This window comes from Clupea harengus, chromosome 3, assembly GCF_900700415.2.
Source record: "Clupea harengus chromosome 3, Ch_v2.0.2, whole genome shotgun sequence".
Lineage (NCBI taxonomy): Eukaryota > Metazoa > Chordata > Actinopteri > Clupeiformes > Clupeidae > Clupea > Clupea harengus.
In genome coordinates this window covers 28,216,800-28,235,501 of record NC_045154.1, presented here as the reverse complement: position 1 = coordinate 28,235,501, position 18,702 = coordinate 28,216,800, and the positions used below count along the sequence as shown (strand labels likewise).

General features: G+C 44.5%; 1 protein-coding gene across 7 annotated transcripts in view; it reads left to right on the top strand.

Moving 5' to 3' along the window:
• Positions 1 to 97: 97 nt before the first annotated feature.
• The window catches only part of LOC105889708 (suppressor of tumorigenicity 7 protein homolog), a 28,730-nt gene continuing 10,125 nt past the window's right edge, over positions 98 to 18,702 (top strand). The window contains exons 1-7 of one of the 7 annotated variants that reach the window (XM_031565252.2): positions 98 to 290; positions 8,285 to 8,320; positions 17,248 to 17,330; positions 17,735 to 17,894; positions 18,152 to 18,206; positions 18,305 to 18,507; positions 18,684 to 18,702. The exon at positions 18,684 to 18,702 is cut by the window's right edge and continues 57 nt beyond it. In XM_031565252.2, coding sequence (XP_031421112.1) covers positions 143 to 290; positions 8,285 to 8,320; positions 17,248 to 17,330; positions 17,735 to 17,894; positions 18,152 to 18,206; positions 18,305 to 18,507; positions 18,684 to 18,702 — 704 coding nt within the window. In that variant the 5' untranslated portion in view covers positions 98 to 142. The remainder of the gene's footprint in view (positions 291 to 8,284; positions 8,321 to 17,247; positions 17,331 to 17,734; positions 17,895 to 18,151; positions 18,207 to 18,304; positions 18,508 to 18,683) is intronic. The other 6 variants (XM_031565253.2, XM_031565255.2, XM_031565256.2 and 3 more) reach the window with 6 other exon arrangements.

The window sequence follows — 18,702 nt, the reverse complement described above, 5'->3', positions numbered from 1 at the left end:
GTTTAATTATTCATAATGTGATGAGATGTAGTCAAGTCGTCTTAATGCCAGAGCTGCGCGGAAATATGTATAATATATAAACAGTTTCTCTACAAAAAAATCGCCAGAGGTCCAAGAGCTTGGGGCAGTAGTGAGCACTAACATGGCTGATAATGGGGCTGGCTTATTAGACCAGCTGAAGTCGTGCATCGTCTGGTCTTGGGCATACTTTTGGACTATCTGGTTCTTTGTTATGCTATTTTTGGTCAACATTCTACGACTGCCCTTTAGATACGACAGTCTTACCACAGGTGAGTTCTCCGTGAACTATTCCCTTTTGTCTTGTCTCGAATTTGAGCAAGCTTGTAAACTTCTGAAACTGCTTGTTGGCAAACCAGTCAAGACAGCTCGACACGTCTACGTTGTTGGACTAGCTGAGCATGCTAGCTAGGACCTTTGTGTTTAAATTTAGAAAAATTCTTGGCTAATGTTAAACATGTTTTTCAAATCAGCAGAACACTAGTTAAAGTTGTTACCCTCTGAAAACAATACAGCAGGCTCACTGGCTTGCCTATTCGTGAAAATTGGCAAGTTATTAAAGTTAAACCGTATGTCAGTATGGGCAGGCTGGAACATACGTTAGATGGACTTGGCAAAAAATGTGGTACTGTTAAGGTTACTAGCTTTAGCTAGCTAGATATCGCGACTCATGGTAACGTCCATCAACTTCAGCAATTTAGTAATATTATAAAGTTACTGTATCTGTGATAAGACGGTAGTATTAACATAAGTAGAATGAACTGGTCATCTCCTGGACGACATCTTCTGGTGAATGTAACGATAACTTGTCAGGCTAGCCGGCCAGTTGCATGCGAAGACATCCAGTCAGCAATGACTGAGTGCAGTGCGAAAGTAAAATGTGCTAGTTGTGTAGGCTTTTACAATATATTCAACTATGACATTCAGTTCTGAACAACAATGCAGGTGCTGATTTATTGGATGTATAATCATGGCAACAGACAGGCTAACGATGGTGCCCCTCTGACAATTTAGCCTACTGGCTAGCCAGTAACTTGGATATAGGTCTGGTAACGTTAATTTGGCGCCTAGAAACTTTTAATCTATATTACTTGGTGCCAGTCTATCGTTTGCTTATCGTCTGATAATGTGTTTTAGGTTTTCTATTTTAGCACCAAGTTCATTTGAACTTTAGTTGCAATTTGTGTATCTGTCACTCTCTCTTTTTTACAACTGTGCTGTTTGTTAATGTCTACTTCTACAAGTTTCTGCGCTAAAAAAGTATAACGTTTTAATTATTTAATGATGCTAGGTGGTGTTGTGGTTTGTAAGCATGCTGTCAACGTGTCTTAAGTTCACATGCGCACGTCAGAGTGTAAGATTTTACATAGGCGGAGCAAGATATCATACTTCATGATGATCCACTTCCTGGAACCCGGATCGCGAGAGGGTGGTCACAAATCCTCTTTATGCAGACCAAAGGAAGCCACTGTTCCACTCATGTCTATTGAAAACTATATCAATTATGATGACCTCTTGTTCCTCTGTGGTCCGACATACATATTTCGGACACTGTCATGATGCCCAAACCCATTAATTTTATTTCGGGTAGCTTTCTGCGGTCTGCTGGCCGGTAGCTACTTACATGATTGCTTGACAACAGATAACCGTTATCAGAACTAGAAGCTACCATAGGAAGCTCTGAAAGACTTGCTGAGTATGAAATGTATTAAATGGCAGTGGCAAGCTGCAATTCTTTCTCTTAATACATCATCGAGTTTCAGCATTATTTGCCATTTTTTGTGATTTTAATTTGAATTTAACTCAATCTCCACAATTGTTGAGAATTCCTACAGCAAATTCAGTTACTTTTGGGCTCAACAATCACAACGAACCCTCAAAAGATCCAGGTGGGATCACAAATTTTAGGAACACCCTCAGGAAATTGAAAAACAAAAACTCAAAATCACTTAAATTTTGACTGCAATTTGAGAATTCTGCAGCAAATTCAGTCACTTTTGGCTCCAACAATCACAACAAACCCTTGCAAGATCCTGGACGAACTGCTCAGATTCAAATGTTGGGTCTCGCGACACGCCCCCTTTATACAGACCGGAACTAGAGGTCTGCCTGGAATGGGATTTTTCAGTCCTGATCCTGCATAGATTCTGTCACGCTCCTGCAAAACCATATCATATTTTGTCTTGGCCCTACCCACATCTTTCACATTTTGTCTCGCCTGCAAAATCCCTCAGGTGGACATTTCAGTCCTGCTTGTGCACGCTCAACCAATCCCACCTATTTATGTAAAACACAAATAAATGAATAGCATTCTGTAGTATGAGGCCAAAAAAAATCTACTTTTAAAGGTACAGTGTGTAGTTTTTAGTGGCATATACTTGTAGAAATGGAATATATTATTCATAATTATGTTTTCATTAGTGTATACTGTAACTATGAATCGTTGTGTTTTCATTCGCTTAGAATGAGCCCTTCGTAGGGTACGGGTTCTCTCCCACGGAGTCCGCCATGTTGCACCGCCATGTTGCTACAGTAGCCCAGCAGGGACAAACCAAAATAATGGCTCACTAGCACACACTTTTAAAGGGAAGGGTATTCAGCGGTTTGCAATTCAGCCACTTAATTACTAGATGTCACTAAAAATGACACATTGTACCTTTCATTTTATACATATATTAATATTTTTCGAGTCATGTCTTTCTCCCACTCCCCCACGCAGCGATTCTGTTCAATAAAATGCATGTCTAGGGTATGTCACCTCCGTATAGAGAGTGGGAGTGACCATCGTCATTTTGTATGTGGTGGATTAGCATTTTTGCAGGTTGTGGTTTTAAAACGAAAATCTCTATGAGAGAATGAATGGGGTTTTGGAGAATCCGCAATATATCACCCATTGCAGATAAATAACTGCTTGAGAGACCCCACATTTGATTATGTTCATTAAAATCTACATTGTCTGTATAGACTGTAGACCCATTATATCTCTAAAATATGCCTGTTGTTATCCCTCTGCTACCGTCAAAAATTAACAGACTACAAGACAAGTCACTTAGCTTAATGCGTCACCAATTTCACAAGGTGAGCAGAAGCTAACTATAGCTAGCTTAATCGATCAGAGATTGTGACACAATTGACACAATGTAGTCCATTCTTTTTCTGCTTTAGCATATTGGTAGCCACATCTTTATTTTTTATAAATAAACCATTTAAACACACCAAACCATTTGCCTAGGTTTTCTACTGGCGTTATTTTTCTCACAGATTTAGCAAAAACCCATAAATCTTTCCATAGGGTTTTTATCTTGGGAACCAGGAAGTGTTGCAATCCTAACACTAAAAACTACAAACCTCTGGTGGACTTCACATAGGCTTTGTCCTCTTAACTGAGGCACATCTTGGTTGCCGCAGAACCGCGTCATAGCTCATTACCATAAAGTTGCCCGGACCTCAACTTTCTTCTGGCGCCCACACCACCCAGGATGCGCCAGCGGTCACGCTGCTGCTCCCTGCCCGAGAGACGCTGGCTCACATAGAAAATGAATTACTGCCAGTTGTTTTGAAGTGCTCACCGCTGTTGATATGACTCATTGCTGACAGTTGGGTCAAGAAGCAGATGGAATTAAGTGTTCTTTCAGTGGTCCCTGCTCCTGGCACACAAAGTCCAGGGACTGCGGGTCAAGCACTTGCCCAAGCAGATTGCCCAGGAGGTGATGGTGGCCTTATGTTGTGTTCTGTCCTTTCCTGTGGTTGTCCAGTTTGCTGGACTGCAGTCCACAGCTCTAGAGGAGGTGTTTGTTACATTCCTCTCCTGTTTTTGGTTCCAGTGACAATAAAGCGTTTGTGAACCCAGTCTGATTTGGCTGATTATAGTGTAATTTAAAATGAAGTTAATTTCTTCCCCATTCCTCATAATATACCCATTGTTGTGTTGCTGTACTGAATGGTTGTGACTTCATGGTTGCACAGTGGGGTGCTGTGTAGTGCAGGTTTAATGGGTGTAACAGGAAAATGGGGCAAAATGATATTATGTCAGGGAGCAACAGACAAATAACTACAGATGTTCCAGTGTTTTACAATGAGTGGTTGTTTTTTTCCCACGGGACTCCCCTACCTGCTGGTTTGTTGATCCTCTTACAGAGGGGATGGCCCGTAAAGAAAGACTTCCAAGTACTTCAAGGAAAGTCTACTCTACCTTTAGTCCTGCTAGGCTCCAGTAGTCAGGGTGTAAGAGGGGACAAACAATTGAAATGTAATATCATCGCTATAGTGATGTGTAACAAAGGTTATTGTGCTCAATGTTAGTCAAACCGTGTTAAACAGACACCTATTAAAATACAAAATAGTCTTTTGTCTGGTTGTTTGGGGGTACGTTTATTTTCTTCCTCAGATACACAAAAAAACGATGCGTCATAGATGATTTCTTCACAGTAGGACTAGGACCATATTATAGAGAATCACTTTAACTGTGATATTTTTGGATGTTTTGTTGATGTGGGCAATGTAATATGATGGTGTCATATTACATGTTGTCACTCAATTGCTCATGCCACTGTAATACACTGAGGTAAAGCCTCTTTAGTAGTCATATATATTTTTATATTATGTATTTCTTGCCATAATTTTTTTTTAATGGATCTGTTAACACTCTTCTTCACTGGGTGCTTAATTTAGAAGCCCTCTGGCAGTTGTAATGTGAGAGGCTGCGGGGCTGGCCTCTGTTACATTTGGCTCCCAGGAACGAACCCTCCAGTCTGCTTGTACCCTCGTGCGTAAAGTGGACTCATAAATAATGTGTCTTGTGCCATCTCGGTGTAATTGCTCTGAAAAGTGCTTTCTCAAAGTGGGACACAATTGGCTCAGTTAGGGAGACTATTTCTTTGCAGATTCACATACTGAATGGTGAATTGGGTGTTGGTGTTCGCACTAATGCTTGGCTTTGTTATGGAAAGACAGAGACCCATAGGTTTTTACTTGAAGCAAAAGGTTATACGAAATTTAAAAAGATGACCCCTACTTTTTTTTAATATGACAATGGTGTTTGAGTCTCTTTCAGTAGATTAGATGCTGTTCTTCTTAAGCCCAGCAGGGGGAGTCTCTCCCCTTGCCTGTCATAGTTGGCTGTGTGCTTTTGTGATCTTAATATAGGTAATCAAAGCCTCTGTCACCTCCCTTTGATGGCTGTTTCGACTTTCTTTTGTCGAGACGATGATAGAGAGATTTTGTTTTCAGGTGATGCACAAAGCACAAAGCGTATTGAAAATCTAAGCACTAGTACATAGCGATTTATTACTGTTCTTTACCTATTTTATTTGTTCTGTATAACTTGGAAAAAGAACAATTGAACCGTTTATGTGTGACATTGTGTTCATCATATTTTTCCATAGTAGTGCTCATTTTGAGTGTCAGTTCGTTGAGCGGCCTCTCATTTCTCCCCCATCAATACACACCCCACTTTGAAGGATGGCCACCCTCCTTTCACACTGGTTTTCAGTTGCTTAGCAACCAGGAGCAAGCGGCTTGCCTCCGTGCTACCCATGCTCATCAGCGGAGCATTGTTCAAGAATAAGTACTCTGTTTATTTATTTATTTATTTATTTATTTATTTATTTATTTGGCCATGTCATAACAAGTGGAGATTTTGTCATCGACGAATTTCATTTATCCCACTGTAGATAGCCTCTGTCCTCCATCCATGGCATGAGCTCAGTAAGGCAAGGGCCCAGGTTGGCAGTTGGCCAGATAACCTCATTTAACCAATGGTATGTGTGTGCATGCATGCATAAGATCTTGTTACGGGGTTACAGACTCTCTTGCAGACTCCCTGTGTCATGGACAGTATAAGGACTGTGCTGACTGAAAAGAGCGGACCGTGAATAGAGCACCATAGGGTGTCCTCGCCTCAATCTCCCCGTCAGTGGTGGTGTAGCCCATTGAAAGTAAGGCCCATTGATGGTGGTGGACATGATCCTGTGTTTGAAATCAATGTGGGTTTGTGAGTACAGCAGCTGTACTCTGACCCAAAACATGGGCTGTAGACAGCTTCTTGGAGCGGCCTGGCTGGCTGGCTGGCTGAGAAGTCAGAAGATGAGTGGAGAGAAAAAAAAGAGGTAGACTGGGCCCCTCCCCCTTCGCTTCTCCCTGTGGTGCAGTGTTTCAGAAAGGCCCCCCCAAACCCCCCGTGTAATTAAAGTGCCGCTGACGTGACCTCAGGAGACGTTTTCAGCAGAGGAGGAGGAGGAGGAGGGGAGGGATGAACTGAAGGACAAAGGCAGCAAGGAGGAGGGAGAGAATGAGGGAACAAGAGTATGAATGTATGTGTGGTTTTTTGATGTGTGTGTGTGTGCGTGTGTGCGTGCGTGCGTGCGTGCGTGCGTGTGTGTGTGTGTGTGTGTGCGTGTGTGTGTGTCCTTGTGTTTGTGATGGGCGCATAGAACGAGTGCACAGCTGGAAAGAATCAAGCACCTTTCTCCCCGCCGCCTCAAGAGGGTGAACTCACTCATGGATATAAGCAAGATGCAGCGTGTGACTTCGTTTATGAATGGGGCTTATTAACTGCCCTCTGCTCAGCAGTGCATCCCGCACTCGATGTCATCTCCTCATGGAGTGGGTTTTAGACACTCACTACCTGGATTGGGCCAGAGTTGAGCTGGTGTCCTTTAGTAACAAGGCCAGCATTTCAGTCAGATCCTACTGGTCCATCTCGGTCTGAGGGATCCTTGTCGGATCACTTGGTTTATCACATGTGCCTAAAGCTCTAGACACATATATGGATCAATATGTTCTTGTGTATTAGACCAATAGCATCATAAATATGACCAAACTACAAGCAGAGATATAATTATTGCTCTGTCCAAACCTAATGTATTTGACTCAAGTGAGCAGTTATATTTTTTTGGGGGGTGGGGGGGGGGGGTGTATTTTGGTGTTTTTCCCACCATTGCGTCTGTTGGTATAGTGGTTGTGTGTGCTTGCTGAGCGTTCTCATTTTTACAATCTGTCCATCAGGTAAGGATAGATCCATCCCAGTTCTTATTATTTAAATTTCTCTGTTGCCTCATGAAAAGCCATATACCCCTCCTTCCCCTGCTCCTGCGGGGGAGGTATTTCTGTGTCTGTGTGTGTGTGTGTGTGTGTGTGTGTGTGTGTGTGTATATTGTGCGTGTGTGCGCGCGCGTGTGTGTGTGTGTATATTGTGCGTGTGTGCGCAAGCCAGCAAGTATGACTGTGTAGATGGCATATTAGAAAAGCCTTTTCGATTGGTCTGTTCCCACTCGTGGTGGAGCCCCTCCCCTTCCCTCTCATCCCTCCCCTCCCCCTCACCCTCTCTCCTCCTCCTCCTCCCTCTCTCCCTCTCTCCCTTTCTCCCTCTCCCTCTCCCTTCAGCGGCAGCAGAAGGCAGAAACAGTCAGTCTTTCGCAGGCTTCTGACGTCACCCACTGTTTGCGTAGCCATTGTCTTAGCAGACAGCTGCCTTTGCCGGAGGATTGCGCTATCCACTCTTTACGTTGTTTTGCCTCAGGACGGACTCTGACCCCCGACCTCCCCGCCACCTCCCCCCCCCAGCACCCCCTCCCACCTCCAGCCTCTTTCGCACCGAGAGGAATAGTGTGAGCGGCTGTGACCGAGAGAAGAGGGGAGGGAGAAAAAAAAAAACAACACAGAGAGGGGAAGGAGAGAAGAAAGAGGAGCAGAGTGGGGGAGACCAGGAGCAGGAGCTTATTTTTGAGAAAGGCACTGAGAGTGAGAGCTATACCATTCTGGCGGGCAGGAGCAGGATCTAAAGTGCACGGGGCGTGATTATTGTTGGCGCGCGTTAGCCCCCCGTTTCCTGTCCGATGCTTTTGTGGCATTGTTGGCTTCGGTGGCTGCTGGTGTTGCGCTGGGGCCCTGACGGAGGCAGCCGCAGCGGGGCAGTAGTGCTGCTGCTGCGCTGGTGGTGAATGCGCCGGAGCAGCCAGGGCCATAGCACCGGCCGGAGCAGGAGCAGGAGCAGGAGCAGGTCGAGGAGGAGGAAGAGGAGTAGTAGTAGTAGGGCTGTTAACGGCTGTGGGAGTCCAGCGTCTGGCCACCCCCTCCCTCCTCTCTTCAAGAGCCGGGTCTGATCGGTCAACTGGCTGGCTGACTGGCTGCCTGCATTGTGTGCTTTGATGACCCCTGCTGTGTAGCTGTGTGCTCATCATCTCCCTCTCTTTCTCTCTCTCTCTCTCTTTCTCCCTCTCTCTATCCCCCTCCCTCCCCTTTCTTTCGCTCTCTTTCTCCATCACAGCACCCGGCCCAGCCATGTTTGGCACCGAGTCCTCACGTAAGTACCTCGCATCATTCTCTGCCTGTCTTCCGTCTGAGTGCTTGGTTCTGCGTGTGTACGTGTGCATATGTATTTTCACCCCTCCTCCTCCTCTTCCCTCTCAAATAACGGTGTCTGTTGTACACCTCCATTTCTCCTCTTTCTCTCTTCATACTGTGTCTCTTCTTTCTTCCTTTCTCTCTCTCTCTCTCTCTCTCTCTCTCTTCTTTCTCTGTTGGCATGTGTTTTTCCGTGGTCCTGTTATTTCAACGTTCCCTTGTAACAGATTGCCTCCGCTAGGCACTGGGATCTACCATTTTTTTTTGCACGAAGGGCAAGCAGGCGGCGATTACTGGTCGTGATGCAGAAATCCATCTCTCTCCCATCTCTCCCCCATCACCCCTCCTCCCTCTCTTTTTCTCCCTCTTCTCCTGCCATCCTCCGCTATTCCTGTATGCCTCTGCCTCACACCATCTCCTCTCGCTCACCTCCTCTTTCCCCCTTCACTCTGTTTCTGAATGTTTTTTTTTTTTTGCCTGCCTTTTTGGCGTGGCGGATACGGCTGCTACTGACAGCATCCCTTTGTGTGGCCGAGCCGAGCCGTGTTTTATAGGCATGGGCTCCGAGAGCTCCGCTGCCAAGGCTCAGGCTCTCGCACTCTCTCTCTCTCTCTCTGTGCTGCCATTGCTGCTGGGCTAGGTGACATTGAGGTGCAGAGGTGCAGTCTGTCTGTCTGCCTGTCTGTCTCAAGCTGTGGCTGTGTGTTTGTGTGTGTGTGTGTGTGTGTGTGTGTGTAGACCATCCTGTGTGCTTTCTTATGGAGCGGTGAGATTCACCTGTAGGTTTTCTGTCGGGTGACGTTCTTTGTTGTTGTTTGTTTTTTCTTCCTTTTTTTTCTCTCTCTTGTTTCTTTGTTCTGTCTGTTTTTTGTGTCTCTCGTTGTGCCCTATGGCGATAGGTTTGGATTGTTTGTCAATACCAAGCTTGGAAGTCATAGTTTCGTTCATGTGGCTGGCTCTGCCTCCAGTAGCTTGCGGTGATTGCTCTCTCAAATGTTGGTTAAATGTTGGTTAAATTCTGATGATAAGCTCTCATATTGTAACATTTCAGTAAGGTCAACCTTTCATAGTGCCAGTGTTGGAAGGGGCTGCTCGATCCCATCTTTGAGAACTTCACAGATGACGGATGATCTTTTTTTTTTTTGGATAGTATGTATTTGTGGATGTTTCCTCTGTCTCACTGGTAGGGCCCAAAGCCTATTTGACTGTTTTTACATGACTCATTTTCATATTCCAGGTGAAAAGCTGCAGCTGTGTAATTTATGCTCATTTTCAGTTAGTAATCTTTTTTGTTCTCCCTTTATAGTTCATGTGGAGATTTGTAATAAGCAAAAGTCTCTAAAGTCTCTGGAATCAAAACTGATTATTTATTTATATTCTACATAACATAATTTTGCAAAGAAATGTTGTTGTTCTAAAATGTACAATAAAACAAATAATTGCAGTCAATCTGCAACGTAGACAGCTTTGATGAATAAAAAAACGACATCTCAATAGCAGTCTTGAATAAATATAAAGTTTACTGAAATGCCTGACATTAGTTGCCTAGTTGTAAAGCCTATTGCTTAACTTAATGCAAATCCAGGCAGCAGGATATATACAGGGAGCCACATGGCGGCTTCCCACACTATTCCGCAGGAGAAGCCAAGCTGGAAAGGCACGTGTCATCCGTATGTGAGCCAGTGGATGATTTCGCTTAGTTGGGAGAACAAAAAAAAAATATCTCAAGGGTTCACAAGTGACTTTAGTCTTTGCAGTTAATGCTTTTTGAAATTTGAAAGAAAAGAGGCGTTACAACAAGAGCTACAACAGGTAGTTTTAGAAGATATCAGAGCTGAACAACGACGAGGCTAGAGTGTGAGTGTTGTGTGAGAAACGTCTCCTTTTTTGCCCTCAGTTAGAGGGGATGATTGCAGTGGATGAAGAGGTGTGATTGGTCAGGTTATTGCTCCTCTTCAGGTCGCGCTAGGTTAGGCAGTCACACAGCCCTCTCTTGCTCAGTCCGTACTTCTGCATCTCAGTATGTATTGTTGCAAGTCGGGCTCAACAGTGTGTTTAAATAAAAACACAGCAGAGGCCCAGTGACCGGACGCTTTGTGGAACACCAGGTGATTGGTGTTCAGGTCCCATGCAGCAGGCCGACAGGTTTGTTGGCTCTCTCACCCCCACATTTGAGAGTGAAATCTGATGTTATGTGAGCAGTACTAGATGAATACCTCTTCCTACAGCCCTCAGTTAATGCCTGTTCATAAATCCTTTTTGATGCCAGAGAAAGCGATTCTTTAAACACCCCAAGAGCCTGATATTGCGCATTGACAGAGAGCCTGAATGGCAGATTTGTTTGTTTTTCGTCCACGTCGTGGCTGAAGGAGGTGTTTACTGGAAATGGCAGCCTGATAAAGGCAAGCTTTGCTCTGACGGCCACCAGCTGTCCCTGTTACTGTGGTTACACACCACGGTGGTGGCAAAATGGTACTATATCAGGTTTCTGTGGTAACTGCTGACTACAGCTATTTCAGTCTCATCAAAGAGCAGAAATGCGCCAAAAAGGTAGGAGGGATGTTTCTTCTATGTCAAACCAGGCTGAATAGAGGTGACACGTTTTCTGTAATCATTTAGTTAAATGCTCTCTAATTGCATTGTGGGATCGAAATAAAGGGGATGGTGGGGCAGTCCGAATACAGTCTTATTATACCTATTATTATTATTATTATTATTATTATTATTATTATTATTGCATTGATTGGAATATTACAATTGTTAGATATAGCTAAAAATATAGTTAGAAATATTTGTTTTCAAACTGGTGGTAGTGGGATGTTGAATGCAGCAGGCAAGTCATGCAGTAGATTACGGTATCATATCCAATCTTAGTTTACGCACATTCTCTCAAAATGTAGTAGTGCTTTTTCAAAATAATAACACACATGATAACAACTTTGCAGTGTAGCAAGGGTTTCTCAGCATGCTTTCATCATCACGAGCAGGGAATTTTACGTTCATCAGCGTTTGAGTCTGATCATGAGCTGGGATTTAATTGCCCAGATTGGGCTGCTCTCATGAGGACTTCTCTCCAGACGGTTGGCCACTACCTGTCAATGAGCTACTCAGTTTCCATCCCATGGCTTGGGGTCTGGTCAGTGCTTTATAAGTCAACCTCTGTGCCTCCAAGCAAATGGATGGCCTTCTCAGCCGGCTCTGTCTGCAGTTATTGCACAAGCAGTGGCTTTTACCTCCTCCTCTGCTCGTCTCTTTCTCAAGATGAAACTAAAGGCGCATCTGACTGCAGCATCACATGCTGTAATGGACAACCTGCCTCTTAAGTGTGATGATCAGTCTGGTGCTTATCGCATAAGGCAGCATTTAGGCAAGGGATGGATTGTTTTGTGTCGTTGTTATCCCTCATAAGTGGTGAGTACAAGAATGTTTATTTCAGGATCGCTAGACGTTAAGGTAGTGGCAGGTATTACACTACTCATGGAATAAACAGGTAAAACGACTAGGGTGGTTGTAGTGCAGTATGGTGGATGACGGATACATGAATGATGGTGAGCAGGTGTAGAGGTCGTAAGAGTGGAGGGTCATGTTAATGTCATGTACTGGTCTGAGTGGAAGGTCGTGTTCATGTCGTACTGGTCTGGACTCTCATTACGCTCAGATTGGACATCGGTGTCCTGCTTCTAGTGCGGTTTCTTCTTCTGAAAGGGGAAGCGGTTTGATGCACACGGCCTCTGTTGTCACAGTCTTTGTGGAACAATTGTGCTTTCTCTCTCTGATGATGAGAATCTAGTCCATTCATTTGTGACTGGGGGACTACATTATCGTAATGCAGTGCTGGCTGGGTGTCCGGCTGTGTCCCTAGATAAGTGGCAGTTTGTACAGAATGTTACTGTCAGTGCGCTAACCAGATCCAGTAAGGCCGCATCTGTCAGGCTTACCATGGCTTGTGATGACGTTTCTCATAGAACATAACAGTGTTTCATTTCATAATTTGGACGATTGATGTGATTTTAAATAGATTATGATATTTGCCACGAGTGGTTCTTGTCCCAAAGACATTTATTTAAGTGGTGATCTGAAGCATACAACACATTATTGTGCATCCATCGTCCACCGAGGTAAATCTGAAAAATGATCATGATCTTTATTTTAGGGTCAGTGTACAAAGCCTTACATAGCCTGCCTTATTGTCTCATGGTGCCTTACTATGTGCTGTCCACCAGGTAACTGGCAATGCCTAGGCTTGTTTTGTTTATCAATTATAAACAAATTATATTTATGGAATGAAGAAAAACTCTTGCTTTTAGAGCACCATCTTTAGGAAATCCATTTCTAGGATTTCTAGGACTTGGCCAAGAATCACAACATGGTCTACTCTTTCAATAAATTGTATTGCCAACCAGCATCAATAACACTAGGTCTGGCTGTTTTGAATAAAGGAATTCATCCTTATTTTCTCTTATGCGTAGATTCTATTCTTATTTTTTTTTTTTTTTTAGTAGTATTATTTTAGAACCACTTTCTGTTTTATTCTTCTTTTATTTTATCTGATGGTGTTGCCTATTTTTTCTTGTAAAGCTATTTTAAGACCAACAGATATTGAATTGTTTGAAAGACAGACCTTTTTTGCTGATGTTTTTAGATGTGGAAAGGTCCAACCTTTTCCATTTTCCATATGTTCTTTGTCCTAATACTAAGACGTAAGGCTGCAATTAGTGTGTGTGTGTGTGCTTTGAGACCATTTGGTTCATGTATTGATTTCTTCTCCACATGCTGAGCCAATCGTTGCTTGAGACCTTTGCATTTATGTGAATCCGCGAGTCACCACGGACTTGTATGTTGTGATGTTTACCTGTGGATTCAGACCCACAAGTGCTGGGCGTTGGGAAAAAAAACCCAGCTGCAGCTCAACTGGTGTAGCTTTCAGAATGACGAGTGAATGACGAGGCAGCTTGCCTTCCCTATTACAGCAGATTTAGCTTTTCATCTCTCCCCGTCTCCATGGTGATGGGCATAATTCTAACTCCAAGCACTCAACAGAGGACTTAATATCTTGTTGGTGTTGGAAGGCACCAGGCTGTGGGATCTGTCAAACACAAAGAAAAGGATACACAAAGTGAGTTGTGTAAATTCGCTCACTCTCCGTGCTGATGCTCTATTCCTCTTTCATTTTTGCATCCAGATTCTCTCACCAATATAACCAGCAGGCAGTCGCCTTGTGGTAGTCATGGTAACCTTTACCTTCGGAAGCCAAAAGACGACCAACCCCCACACAATTAAAAGAATGGATTGGTAGGGCCCCAGTTTGCGTGGTGTCTACTGATGTTGCTAGGAAGAGTGCCGCTACTTTGTGCATTCTTAGGGAGACAAGAGGCTGATACTGGGGTGTGAGTGGCTTGTAAATTATGCCAGTATCTTCTGAAGGCTTTTGTGGCGATGACGCACGTCCAATGTGATGTTGTTATTCATTCAGTTTCCAGCGTTTGGACTGAGATGTTACGCCACCAATTGATCTGATCAAATTTCTGTATGCTCACTGTTTTTCTACCCACAGACTAACTAAAATTCAACTTCTTGATAATTAACTTGAGCACATGATACTATTTGTGGACATTCTCTTTCTGTTAGTGTGTGTGTGTGTGTGTGTGTGTGTGTGTGTGTGTGTGTGTGTGTGTGTGTGTGTGTGTGTGTGTGTGTTTATGTTTATCTGCGTTTGACATGAGATGTTGCCCCTCTGCGCCAGCGACCTTTAGATAAGGCGAGCATGTCACTCTGACCTCCATTGGCCGGTCCCTGAAACACTGACTCCATCTCTCATGTCAGCCCTCTGCCTTCCACAAAGCCACACCGTGATCTTTACCCACCCAGCCGCATTAGCCCATCCACACTGAGGGGAGGAAAAACTATTTACCCTGCTTGACATAAATCAGCACAGGCTTCACTGAGTCTTGGTTACGGGGCTAATTTGAACCCTGTCTGGGCTGCGGAACTCCTGTCTAATCTTACATGAGATCTAGTGGTCGGTAGCCTGCTCCTGAAAGATGTTGCCAATTTGTGAGCTTCATGAGGAGGTGGACTGTGGATTCTTCGTCAGGCCTTGACACGAGCGCTGTCCTTGAATGTGCTTGCTCTAAGTGCCTGCTCTCGCTGGTAATTGCGTATTGTGCATTCTGAGGGAACATAGACTGTCTGTGAGCTCCAGTTGCAGTGGATGTCAGTGAGGGCACATGCTCTCAAGATGTGTAATAAAGGAATGTTCATGCATTTCCGCAACGTCTAGCGAAAGAGCCACCGCCGTAAGCAGTGATTTAGAAGCAGGCTGGATGTTAATGATGGCTTTGGCTGTCTCGCGTATTCTCTTGACTTTTGTGATGCTGGCTGTGACTGTGTGTAATACGTGTGTGCTGTGATTTGTGTGATACTTGTGAAAATGTTCAATACACTTTTTTGTTTTGTACCGTCTTCTTATACCTCTTGTTGTAGACAGCATGGCCGTCCCATTCTGAAAACCCGTCCAGGGCTGACATAGCATAAAGAGGCGGTCAGCTGTGCCTAAATCGTATTTCCCTGGCTGTCACGGTGAGGTGCTGGTGGAGAACACCTGCATGAGTTTCATCAGCCCCACACGGCTGTGCTGGGGTACAAGCAGTTACACTGTTCAGCGCTGGATATTTTAGCTTTGTTCACGTTAGCTCATGAGCAGCGGAAAAAAGGCCCAGTTTAGCGAATCGATGGATGTTTTTCAGCTCAGTCATTTTGGTGTGTTGCCGTGAGAGGGCTAATCCACTGTGGATCCCTGGAGCTCAGTTGTTGCAATCAGTAGTGATGCCCTCACGGTAGCAGCCAGAGACATCTGTGGTAATGGCTCCTGTCGGAGGCTGGTCTAATGTGTGGTAGAATGATTGCTCTCTACATACCCCCCCCCCCCCGCCCGTTTTACAGCGCCGTTTACCCTGGTCTGTTGTCTTTTTTTAATCATCCTCTTTTTAGACAAGCCGTGATGTTCTTACACTTTCTACCCTGCCTGTGAGGGGATGCGCTCTCTCCCTGGTGACTCACCTCTGAGAACAGCAATGCGTAATCCCATCAGCCACACTGTACTGTTTTATTTTAAGTGTTGGCTTTGTGGAAGAGCATTGATGGGAGCATGTCTTCTGTGCCAAAATAAATAAATAAATACATGTAAGATGTATGTTACAGTAAACCAGGTTGACACTAGTAAGTGCTTCACTGAGCAACTTGACCTGTGGCTGATGTTGGACCTCGGGCTCAAAGGCAACACACCTACTCCGTATACATCCTCTATATCTTCCCAGAGCACTTGCATGTGAACTGGCTTATTAATGAAAAATATGACATCAGAGAACTGTGTGTAGGTTGGGTAGTCCCCTTGATGGCTTTTTCTCGTGGGATGTGCAATTAACCAGTCAATGGTTTTCTTTGTTAATTATCATCATTATGTTCCTTCTTTTTTTTCTCTCTTCTCGTCTTCCCTGCTCTGCGCCGTGTGCCGTGTGCTGGTGTGTTGGTGTGCTGGAGAGGGAGTGATTGAGGGAGTGTGAATGGGACTCTCAGGGCGAGAGCGGTACTCCAGCTGGCTGAATGGGGCCCAGCTGCCTCTAGAGCACCGGCCGCTCTGTCTGCAGGGCCTGTGCAGCCCTCTCTGCCCAACCCCCCTCACTTTCTCCCCTCCCCTCTGCTCTCTCTCTCTCTCTCTCTCTCTCTCCTCATCTCCCCCCTCTCTCTTTTTCCATTCACTCCTCTCACTGATGGCTTTGTACTGCTGTGGCACGCTCACCTGCCACCTCTTCTCACACACACACACACACACACACACACACACACACACACACACACACACACACACACACACACACACACACGCATGCACAGAGGAGCCTAACGTTACACACACACACACACACTCTCATGTACACGCTACATGTGTTTTCTCAGTCTCAGCTGACTTGGATGTGTGTGTGCTGCCCCTGCCGCTTCACCTCCCAGATCTCCTCTGTCATGTGACCAGGGTGGCCTAAGTGTCAGTGTATCATCAATACCCAATTCGCATCACATTGTAAAAATGTACTTTTGTGCAATGCAAATTAAGGTAACTATATGTAACACTGACGGCAAGCTTTTAAATGAAAATGAAATATTGGAGAGAATGGTCTCCCCTCACCCTGCTTACCAGAATCGAAACGCATGTGGGTTGCCAGGTTGAGGACACATTTATTTCGGAGTAGTAGTCTACTGTTCTTCCCTGTTGCAGCCCAATGCAGATCTCCTTTATGAAATACCATCACGGGTGTCAAGTAAAGCCAATGAGGGCTGGTGGGATTTTCTTGCTGTTGGCCTGCCAATTTGTTTCATATTTGGCAACCCGGGGTGTCGAAATGGTACTGGGAAATGGGCAGTGGGCGGAACCGCACAGGCCAAAACACAAACACATTCCATTTTCAAAGGAGAACATACTGGCTGTAGCATTGTTGTCGGAGAAGCCATGTTAGTGTGTTACCTTAAGCTCTGATGACATATATCATGGTCATATTATGATTTAGTACAGTAAATATATTGCATGCTGTTCCTTTTTAATTCTGGTTAAGCTATTGCATTGAAAAGAAGAGGTGCTGTATTGGGGCTGCTGTCTATTTGCCTATTTGCAGTATGTTTGTGTTTATATATGTCTGCATTGCCATCTGAATGCTCCTCTCTTGTCTTCCTGCCTCAGCTCCATTTCGTGTGTGTGTGTGTGTGTGTGTGTGTGTGTGTGTGTGTGTGTGTGTGTGTGTGTGTGTGTGTGTGTGTGTTTTTTTGTTTACTTATAATATTGAAGAACTTACATTCTCTTCACTTCCTCTTTCCCTGCTTGTGTTCCATCCACAGTAAGCATGTTCCTGAATACTCTGACGCCCAAGTTTTACGTGGCTTTGACGGGGACGTCTTCCTTGATTTCGGGCCTCATATTGGTAAGGAAAGTTCATATAAATTGTTCATATAAAAAGGGTTTACTTATTGTGTACGAGGGGTTGTTTGGTTAGATAAAGGGGTCAGTAGAGCGTGACCTCAAACAGCGAGTAGTAGCTCTACAGTCCTCTTCCTGATTGACAAAGATAGATAATGATGTTCTATTACTGTCAGTAACCATAGAATGCAGATGCAACATTTTTGGTATAAGCACTTGCTCTCATTCTGGCTGTGAAAGAGAGAATAGCTTGTTTTTCCTCCAGTGCTAACCGTGCCGTTAAAATATTCCAAAAGTGAAGCTGTGAAGCTGCAAGCTGCATAAGTGGGTTGCTTGTCTACTCGACGTTAACACCCGCCAAAAACGCCGTAAAGCCTGACCGCGACGTCCTCCATCTTTTGTGTGCAGATATTTGAGTGGTGGTACTTCAGGAAGTATGGCACTTCCTTCATCGAGCAGGTGTCAGTGAGCCACCTGCGCCCTCTGCTGGGCGGTGTGGACAATAGCACCCCCACCAACACCAACACCAGTAACGGAGATGCAGACTCCAACCGACAGAGTGTGTCAGGTGAGAGACCGCCCATGGCCCTCATTCATCAAATACGTTCCAACACAGGAATGTTAACCCCAGAACCAAACTCTCAATCCATATTCTAGATGCGTCTGTGAGATAAAAAAAAATGTGTGCTGACTAGATAGGATCAGCTCTCTCGTCTTCCAAAGACTGTTGTGAATGCAAGCCCTAAGTGATCTAAAAATAGCCACACACAGCATACAATGCGACTGTGAGAGTAAATCCCTCTATCTGCCTGATCTCTCCACCAGAATGTAAAGTATGGAGAAATCCACTTAACTTATTTCGAGGAGCAGAGTACAACAGGTGAGTTGTATTTGTTGGTCCTACTATCCACAGTACATATATTTTATTTTGAAATGTTTGTAAGAATCCTTACCTGTGTGTGTGTGTGTGTTTGGCAGGTACACGTGGGTGACAGGTCGAGAGCCTCTCACATACTATGACATGAATCTCTCGGCGCAGGACCACCAGACCTTTTTCACATGCGACTCTGATCATCTCCGCCCAGCCGATGCTAGTAAGAGCTACGCCGCACCTCCCCTTCAGGCCAAAGTGTTGTTGCTTGATGACATTTTAATGGAACCAACTATCAACTCAAAAGAAAGTAATCAGTCACTTTATTTTGTAAAGTTATTCAACCCTCTCATTACAACATCTGTTAAGGCAAATTAATACCCATATATGTCAACTAATTAAGTTTTAAGGACCATAAATTCAGTATTTCAGCAATGCTTATGTGAAAACAGAAGTACAACACCCCCTTTTTTCCTCTGTCTGTAGTAATGCAGAAGGCTTGGCG